The 9,600-nt window shown below is 60.3% G+C and overlaps 1 protein-coding gene across 8 annotated transcripts in view; it reads right to left on the bottom strand.

The window, feature by feature from the left end:
* Window positions 1-172: 172 nt before the first annotated feature.
* Window positions 173-9,600, bottom strand: part of SNPH (syntaphilin) — a 45,505-nt gene continuing 36,077 nt past the window's right edge. For 3 of the 8 annotated variants that reach the window (XM_081291402.1, XM_081291404.1, XM_081291403.1), the window contains 2 exons: window positions 7,675-7,824; window positions 174-4,615 (listed from right to left, as the gene is read on the bottom strand). In XM_081291402.1, the coding sequence (XP_081147528.1) occupies window positions 3,445-4,615; window positions 7,675-7,824 (1,321 nt within the window). In that variant the 3' untranslated portion in view covers window positions 174-3,444. Of the gene's footprint in view, window positions 4,616-7,674; window positions 7,825-9,600 lie in introns of all 8 variants that reach the window. The other 5 variants (XM_081291409.1, XM_081291406.1, XM_081291407.1 and 2 more) reach the window with 3 other exon arrangements.

The following is a 9,600-nucleotide window of genomic DNA, read 5'->3' as shown; positions in this document are numbered from 1 at the left end:
AGGGATGGCTGGATCTAGGGGGCTGTGTGGTGGACGGAGCGTGTCCTTGGCTTTGAGCTGTGGGTGACCGTGGCTGCTTCTGCATCTGCAAAGTGGGCATGAGAAGCCACGTCAGGGCTGTTGGGGAGGAAGAAATGCAAGGCACTCAGTGTCCAGGGTCTGACACCTGGTGGGGCAGGCGGAGAGGGTGTCCCTGATGTGGAGTGGGCAGTACTGGCCCGCCAACAGCCTCTGCTTCCCTCTGTGCTGGGGGAGGACAGCGCGGATCTCCCCCAACCCCCGCCTTAGAAAATGACACTGTACAAAGAAACCAGGCGGAGAGTCTTGCTGTGTGCTCATGCTTTAATCAGAGCTGTCTGGCGCAGGTAGGACTCTAAACAAAGGACAAAGGGGACGAGAGTCAGGACCCTCCCCATCTCCCGCTTCCCACGCCCCCTGAACTCTCCGTCAATGGTCTAATAATATAAGAGTGCACTGTGACCCAATGGCATTGTCCCCAGGTCAGAGAGGGAGTCGTGAGTTTGCAGCAGGTGTTTGTCTAGAACTTTGTAAGTTGCCCCGCCCCTCCCCAAAGTGCTGCCAGACGCCCATGTGCTCGTGGTGCCCGGGAAGGTGCTCTGTGAATGTCGAAGCTGCTCCCTTGGGAGATACTGGTCCTAAACTCTGTTCAGGGTCAGCTCCCCGGGGAGAAGCCCGGGCCCCAGCTCCCATTTCCTGCCTGAGCTGTGACCAGAGGGGCATCAGGGCTGCCCTGGTCCTGAACTAGGTCTCTGGGCTCCAAGGGACCAACAGTTCTAGACCGTGGTTCCTGGGGATGTCGTTCCTCAGGACTTATCTGCTCCAGCCAGGGGCTGGGAGGGGGGGTCCCGACGACTTCTACTCCAGAAGCCAAGTGCAGGTGGGAGGGCCACACCCCGACAGGAGGAGGGTCAAGCAGAAGGGAAAGGGGAGCTTTGGAGGATCAGTGCTCTGGGGAGGCCCAGCCCCCGGCCCCAGCCTTGCCCTCCCAGGCCCTTGTCCGGGGCCCCGCTAGTCAGGGCCGGGAGTTGGAGCCCACAGGCTGCTGCTCGGCCACCTCTAGGAACTATTCGGGCAGCACTGCCCCTTTGCATAGATGCAGGATACTGAGTCACACAGGCCCAGGAGCTGGACCGGGGCACCAGCCGTGTGGGCCCAGGTCTGTCCCAGGGCTGGGCAGTGAGCTGCATTCTCCACTGGCCAGAAGAGAAGCCTGAGAAAGGCTCCAGCAGACCCACAGAGGGGACCCAACACGATGGGCTGGGCCCCCGGACCCACGCAGGTCTGGCCCAGAGCAGGAGTCGAGGTGTCCGCCAGCCCTGTCCCCTCCTCCACGGGCCTCAGGCCCACCCACTGCCCAGCGCTTTCCAAGCGGCTTCTCGAGCAGCGGGGCAGAGTGGACTAGGGCCCCAGGTGCCCTGCCCACGTCCACCGACACACAGACACACTAGGAAGGCCACAGACATCGAGACGCGGACAGGGGCAGAGGGGCGCAGAGCTCGACTAAGTTCCAGTGGAAAACACGTAGATTCTATGGCGTCAGATGAGTTCGTACATTTATTTTGTCTGCAAAGCTTTGACTGTGTCTAGGGAGACGCTACGCAGCTCCGTGAGGACACGGCTCGGGAGGCTGGGTCCGTGGCCAGTCCTGGCTCGGCTTTGGATTGCTTTTGTTCCCTGCCTCCTCCATGGCACGAGCCCAGTGTCCTGTGGGGCAGCCCCAGCAGGCCCCAGGCATTCGGGCTTGATTCAGCTGGGGGGGGGGGGGAGCTGCGCGTAGGAGGGCTGGCCTGAGGCCCCAAACGAGGTGGGGGTCTTTGGAGGCACAAAGCGCGTGGGGGGGCTCCTGCCCCGATGGCTGGGCTGCTGCCCATTCCCAGGGCATGCAGGTGCCCCCTCGCGGGGAGGGCACAGAGCGGAAGGGCAGAGCCCGTGAGTCAGGCAGTGGGGTGAGGACAAGCCACCTTGGCAGGGAGCCGGAGTGGCCCCTAGGCCAGAGGGCCGAGTGAGACCTAGGGTCCCGCCAACTCCCCATGTGGGACCCGACGTCTGGCAGGTGGGTCCGATGACCGGAGGGATGTGACTTTGTAAACTAGTCATGGCAATTAACATCACCGGCTTTCTGGGGTCTCCCACGGGATTCCAGGCAAGGGTTGGGGACAGTGAGCTTCCCAGGCTGACTGGGCTTGGGCTTGGGCAGGGGGAAGGTGGCTGCAGAGTTCCAACCCCCTCTGCCATGCCCCTGCCCGGGAAACACGTCCCTGCTGTGGCCTGGACGAACCCCATGGCTTCTGGACCCCGTTTTGAGATCTGCCAGAATCTGCACCCTCCTCCGAGGCAGATAGGTTGAAGACACAAGGACACTCATCCCGGGAAGAAAGCAGCCACCTCTCTGGAGGTCCTGGGATGAGGGAGAACCAATCCCCAAAGTGAACGTAGTGCAAGGGAGAAGTTGGGCCCAAGGCCCCCAGAGAAACTCGGGCAAGCTCCAGGGGCCGTGGGGGCCTCCGGCTTTTCAAACTGGCCGAGGATTCCTGAGTCCGGCCAGGCCTCGCAGACAGCAGATGAGATGGCCTCATCTCAGAAGGTGGAGGGCTCCCTGGACCGCCCTGCCCCTGACGCCTTTCCTGCTGGTGGATACTCGCGATGGGACCTTGTCTCAGGTGAGGGTCCCCGCCCAGCAGCACCGAGCCCATGGGGCTTAGATCTCTCACAGAAGAACGATCGGACACACCCAGAAACACCAAGAGGAAAGTGGATGGTGGGGAGGGCCTGGGAGGACAGACAGACACAGAGCCCACCCTGCCTTCTGCCCCCGGCAGCCCCAGCCCGTCTGTTCCGGGCTCACAGCCTCCACGGTGCTTCTGAATCCCAAGGGGCGGACAGGCTGGGGGCGCTGGAGCTCCAGCCCAGGCCTGGGATCCAGACCCTGCTCCGAGTCCGTGGGTTAGCTGTCTGCACGTTGGGCCACGGCTGCCTCCATCTGAAGGGATAATATTGGCCCAGAAACCTGGGCGCAGGGCAAGGGGTGACTTGGGAGAGAGGACATGGAGTGGACAGGCCACTGGACAGGATGGTGCAGGGGGGAAGCCTCCCCAGAGAGATCCAGAGACTTCCTAAGCAGGGCCCACCCTGTCTCAAGGGCCAGGTGGACACAGGGGGCCCTCACCAGCTTCTGTCTCTGCAGTTTGCCCACTCAGTGCGCCCCTCACTCCTGGTCTTTGGCCTTTCTTACTTTTCTCTCTCAGGAAGTCTTGGGGTGTCTCCCCCAAGCCCTTCTCCTGGACCCTGGTAATGTTGGGGGGTAAAAATGGTTCCAAACCCAAAACTAAATAAATAAGATGATACCCATGGGGACAGTCGAGGGGAGGAGGGCATCCCTACAATCAGTGGTCAGGCGGCCGGGTGCTGCGGGGACAGGCCTCCTCAGAGCTGGGAGCCCCCGCTGGCCGAGCTGGGCCCCGGCTGGCTCAGCGAGCGGCAGCTGATTCTGCGGATGGAGTGCAAGGCCACCGTGCAGCAGCCCCGCAGCAGGGAGCTGATGTTGTAGATGGGCTGGCCCTGGCGCCGCTGGGAGCGGCAGAGCCAGGCCACGGTGGGCACGGCCGGCACCACCACGGCCAGCAGATCCACGATGTAGTGGCGGCTCCAGTAGCTCTTGGGCTCCTTCTCGGCCGGGGCGGCCTCCTCCTCCTCCTCAATGGGGCACACCACGCTCACTGACAGGCTGGGGCTGGGGTTGGCTCCAGGCCCGTGCGCGGTGGGCCCGTGGGTAATGGGCTCCGGGGCCTCGAGCTCGTCACCCACGGTCACCACCACTGCTGAATCGGGGTCTCTGGGCCCTGGGGGGTGGGGATCTGGCTCCCGGTGCCTGTCCTCGGGAACTGTCCCACAGACCTGGGCCTGGGTCACTTTCTCCAGGATGGCGTCCAGGTCGGGCTGGTACTGCGCAAAGTCCGTCTGGATGGCGCGCTCCTGCAGGCAGCTGACCTGCACGCCGGCCTCCGTGCCACACAGAAGCTTCTCGTAGGTGTTGCTGGCGGGGAAGCGGGGCCCCAGGTTGAAGCTGTGCAGCGAGGCCTCCTCGGGGCCGCAGTCCACCCCGGATGAGAGCAGGCTGCTGGCCTCCAGGGCATCCGTCCGGCTCAGCGTGTCATCAGCGGCCACAAAGCCACTGTCAGGTCCATCCTCGGCGGAGGCGCTGGGGGGGTCACCAGGCTGGCGGTCGCCGCCGCAGACAGCAGGGTCGCTGAGCTTGGTGTAGGTGGAGCTACGGGTGAGGGAGCGGGCGGGGGACCCGCCGGCGGACTCCCCGGTGCCGTCCTCCTTGGCCATGCCGTTCTGGGCCACCTCCATGCTGTGCAGCAGCGTCTCCAGCTTCTTGTTCTGGATGTTGATGTCCACAAAGTACTTCTGCAGCCCCTTGTCCTTGTCGATCAGGTTGTTCTTGACCGTGTCGATGACCTGCTTGAGCTGTTTGATCTCCTTGCGGGCCTCCTTCAGGGCCAGCTGGGCCTCCACGCGATGGCACTCCTCCTCGATCCAGTCCTCCTGCATGCGCGACAGCTGTGTCTTCAGGTCATCGATCTCTGTGTCCCTGTGAGCAGATGAGACGCACTTGCTCGCTGCCTGCCTGCCTGGCCTGTCACCACCACCAGGGAGAGGCAAGGACGGGGCAGGGTCACCAAGGACGGAGGGCTCTGTGCTGCAGAGGCTGAGAGCTAGGAATAAAAGGAAGGACCCCCTGCCTGGTTCCCTTCTACCCCACCAGGAGGAGGAGGACAGGTGGAGCAGGAGGCCAGGGCTGAAGGCAGGAGGGGCCTCCTCCTGGGAGAGAGAAGAAATGTCCATATCCCATCCCCCAGGACTGAGCTGCAGAAGATTTTTTTGGGGGGAGATACCAGGGATTGAACTCAGGGGCACTCGACCACTGAGCCACATCCCCAGCCCTGTTTTGTATTTTGTTTAGAGACAGGGTCTCACGGAGTTGCTTAGTGCTCACTTTTGCTGAGGCTGGCTTCGAACTTGGGATCCTCCTGCCTCAGCCTCCTGAGCTGCTGGGATTATAGGCGGATGCCACCATGCTCGGCTAAAAACCTAATAAAACTTTAATGTAAAACAACAGAAACTAGATAGAAAAGCTCTGCCTGCTCTATAGAAAGGGATGCAGCCTCCTATTAAAGCAGGTGGTGAACATTTTAAGTAAAGGGACGTTTGGCCAGAGACCCCCAGGGAGAGGACAGTGGCCTGAGAGAAGTGACCACCTTCGACGTCGGCAGGGGGAGCTACATTTCTGCCATCCCCCAAGCGGAGGGTGAGAAGTGGCAGGAGTGACTCTCGATTTCAGCCATGCTAGAAGTTTCTTCTTTGTATCTACTCTAAGGAGGAGACACTGAAAAGACGGCTGGGGAAAGACAGGGCTGCTCCTGAGAGCAGGGGCAGGCGCAGGCCAGCAGGACCACTGGAGGGTGCTGGTGCAGAAGAGCACAGGCCTTTCAAAGGCCTGAGTTAGAGATAAACCTGGAGGGTGCAGACAGGGACATTAGAGAAAGGCCGTGTGGCTGGAGGTGACACCGGGGTCAGCCTGAGCAGAGGCCGGCTAGAGGCAGTGAAAAGGAAGGACAGCCTTCCACAGACTAGCCCCTGCCCTGGGCAGCCTCGCCCTCCAGGCCACAAGCACCCCCTCAGCTGGAGCCCTAAATCCACCGATGCCGTGGCAGTCAGTGTGGGGTTCCTGAGCTCAGCAGAGTGACGGTCCCAGATCAGGAACCACGTGCTTTTCAAAGTCAGAATGGAAATTCCATTTCAGGACTAGGCCCAGGATCTCATTCCACAACATACCAAAGGCACCAGGCCTCGCGGACTGCAGTGGCCACGTGGCCAGCAGTGCGGCCTCCTTTGGAAGGCAGCCAACCATCCAACAGGACACGACCCGGCAGCAGCGAACCTGAGTCACTTAGAGCAGCAATGACAAGCCGGGTGTGGTGGCACAGGCCTGTGATCCCAGCAACAAGGGAGACAGAGGCAGGAGAATCCAAAGTTCAAGGCCAGCCTCGAACAATCTCAGCAACTTAGCGAGACCCTGTCTCAAAATTAAAAAAATAAAAATGAAGGCTGGGGATGTGGCTTAACCTGGGTTTAATCCTCGGTACCAAAAATAAATAATCAAGTGGAAGTGACAGATGTCACTTCACAGCATGAAGGATACGAGGGATACGTGGCCTTCATTCCTCCTGCCTCGGGCGTGGCTCACTCCTGGCCTCTCCCCCACAAGAAGATGGGCTGGGAAGAAGGCACTGGGCATGCTCAGTTTGGAGCCTCCTGGACCCCAGGGGGCAGTGGCTCTCCAGCCCTCCGTGGACGACAGGGCATTATGTCTTAACTGGGTCCTGAAGGAGGAGGTCGCCAAAGAAGCCACATGGGGAAGACACCTGGAGTGGTGGGGACGCGGTGTACAGAGCACAGAGTGACCAAGCACGGGGCATCTTTGAGGAGTTGAGGTGGGCCCCACAGAGGGCCAGGAGTGTGGCAGCCCAGCAAGGAAGGACCTGCCACAGAGGCCACAGGGCAGAGTGACAGGGCTGCGGTGTGCGCATGCCCAGGCCACGCAGGGCGGGTGGTCTGCTCTCGAGCCGCAGAGCTGGCCTAGAAAAGCAGCTGAGAGATGGACCATCTGCTCCCTGGGAATATTACTGAGAAAAGGTCAGGCAGAGCCTGGAGATCATTAGGAAGAGGATGAGAAACAAAAATAGAAAGCCCAGCTCAAGGACAGCAAGGTCCCCAGCACACCCCAAACCTGCGCTTGGAAACCACAATGCACCCCGACCGGATTGGCTGCTTGGCAGAGCAAGAAAAATGTGTCAGGCTGGGGCTGGGGCTGGGGCTCAGCCTGTGTGAGGCACTGGCCTCAATCCTCAGCACCACACAAATAAATAAATAAAGGTACAGTGTCCGTCGACAACTAAACATGTTAAAAGAAAGAAAGGTGTGTCCATGCATGCAAATAGACAGACTTCACAGAGAGACCAGTGGTTGCCAGGGACGGGTAGCTGGAGAAAAGTGGTGATTGCTAATGGGAATAGGATTCCCTCTGGGGTGATAAAAATGCTGATGGAGTTAGATGATAGTGACGGTTGCACAATCCTGTGGCCACACTAGAAGGCACCCAGCGGTGTACTTTGGATAGGTGAGTTGCATGGTGACAGTTACATAGGATAAGGTGCTATATAAGAAAAGAAGCCATGTGCGGTGGCACACTCCTGAAATCCCAGAGACTTGGGAGGCTGAGGCAGGAGGATCCCAAGTTCAAAGCCAGCCTCAGACTCACTCTGAGCTGCCAGAGGAGGGTTAAGCCAGGAGAAACCCTGTCTTTCAGCTCCCCAGCCCACAGGGAAGAGAAGTGGCCAACAGGGCCCATGGTCGGGGACAGACTGCCACAGGAGCAAGGCTGACAGGCCAGCTCCTCACTGGGGCAGCCCCCACCTGGACCAGAGCGGCTTCCTGGGGCCATCCAGAGGAGCTGGGGGGCGGGTCCTACTAAGGGGCCCAGACGAGGCTTGGGGGGAAGGAGGGTGCGGTGGGCGCCTCGAAGCCCTGGCCGCTCCTCCTTCTCAGAGGCCCCCTGGGCTGCACCCCGCTGCCCAGCCACCCGCTCACCGGTCCTGGAGCCGGTCCTGGGTGTCCTTCAGCCGGGCCTTCAGGTGGCGGATGCAGACCTCCTTCTGCTGCAGCGGCGTCAGGTACTGCTCGGGGGTGGGGGGCTTGATGCCATGGTTGTCGCTGCACAGTGTGTACTTCATGGAGCGCCTGCAAGGGACGCCGTCATGGGGTGGGGAGGAGGGGGCACTGGTGCTGTGGGGGACAGGCAGGGGACACCTGCCTAACCATCCTCAGTCCGTGACCCCCAGGGGCCTCCAAACCACGCCTCCCGCGCAGGCCCCAGGAGCAGGGGAGCCCTCTGGATTTAAGGGACTGTTGAGTAAACCCAGGACAGGGGTCTCCAGGAGGGGCACCCGGCACCTGGCATCTTGTCAAGCGCCCTCCGGCTGCCATCTGCATGGTCCTCATGGCAGCCCTGGGTACAGGGTGCCTTCACCTTTGAGAGGGGCACTGGCTTCAGAGAGGCTGGCTCTTGCCCCCAGCCCCACAGCCAGCCCCAGGGTGAGCCAGAGCCCCGGCTCCCAGCCCCCGACTCAGACAAGGACCCTGAGGGCAGAGGCTGGGAGGAAGGGCGGGCTCCAGGTGGCACGGAGGTCAAGAGCAGTGTCGGCAGCACTCCTCTCTGGAGCCTGGAGCCCACACAGCCTGGGCACAGGGAGGGAGACGCTGGAGGGCACTCTGCCCTCACCCACCCTCATGTACCTGTGGATGTCACGGAAGCCACACTTATTGGGAGTGCGGGTCTGGGTACAGGACTCCCAGTCCTAGCCCCCTGCATGCCCCCACACCCCCATCACCTTGCTGGTGCCCTCACCAGTGACCACCTGTGCCAGGCCATGGTCCATGGGTGGCCACACTGCCACCCTCTGGGGACACATGCATGGACACCTGTGGCTCTGAGGATGGGCTGTCACTGCAGGGCCCTGAATGGCAGCAGGCTGCACAGACGGCAGTGACGTGTCTTGGGTGCAGCACACACAGCCCCACCACGCAGAGGAGGAGGAATCTCCAACCAGAGGGCAGCCGTGCCAGGGACCAGGGCTGACCAAGGCTTTCCCCGAGGAAGGCCCCCCCCCCCCCACTGCACAACAGATTGAGGCCCAGACGGCTCCACCCACGGCTTCCTGGCTGCTGGATCTTCTGTACTTAAAGAAACCTCCTTGCATCTTGCCTTAAAATCCCAGGCATGTCCCCATGTCACCAGAGACTCAGGCCCTGCTGCCGTCCCACCCTGCTCCATCCAGGATGGGGACTTCCAGACACAGAGAGGGGCAGACGCTTTACAGGCCCTGGTGGGTCCTAAAGTTGGAGGCCATTTTTAAAGTCCTGTGGAATCTCTCCAGTGTTTGTAGATTGTAAACCATGGAAGAGAATGTGGCACTAGTGTGGGAAGGAGGAGAAATGCCATCTATGTAGTCACCTCCTGGTCCCTGAGTTCGACTCAAGCCCAATCCCATGTAGGCCTCTTTATAGCTTGGCAAGGGGCAGGGGGTGACATGGGCTGGGGGCTTGTGTTTTCTCCCTTTGATCTAAAAAAAAATCTCTTTCCAAATGAGAAGCAAGCCACATGGACTGTCCTAAGGCCCATGTGGCCCTCTACCTGTCCTCCCCATGTAAGGGACTTGGCCAGAGGGATGCAGTTTGTCCTCCATGCCTGGGGTGTGGTGGGTGGTGGTGGTACTAGTGGAATCAAGATAAAACTAGTAAAAGTAGAAGGTTAGAGGGAAGAGACTGTGTTAATATTTTTCCATTTTCTTTCATGAGTCTTTTTACATTTAACTCTCTATCTTTGTAAAATACATATATGAATATATAAACAGAGCTGGGTGTGGTGGCATGTGCCTGTAATCCTAGTGACTTGAGAGGCTGAGGCAGGAGGAATGCAAGTTTGAGGCCAGCCTCAGCAATTTAGCAAGGCCCTAA

The sequence above is a fragment of the Spermophilus citellus genome (genome assembly GCF_964194105.1).
Source record: "Spermophilus citellus genome assembly, chromosome: 4".
Classification (NCBI taxonomy): Eukaryota; Metazoa; Chordata; class Mammalia; order Rodentia; family Sciuridae; genus Spermophilus; species Spermophilus citellus.
Note: the sequence above shows the minus strand (reverse complement) of the source record. Positions and strands in the feature narration are given on the sequence as shown.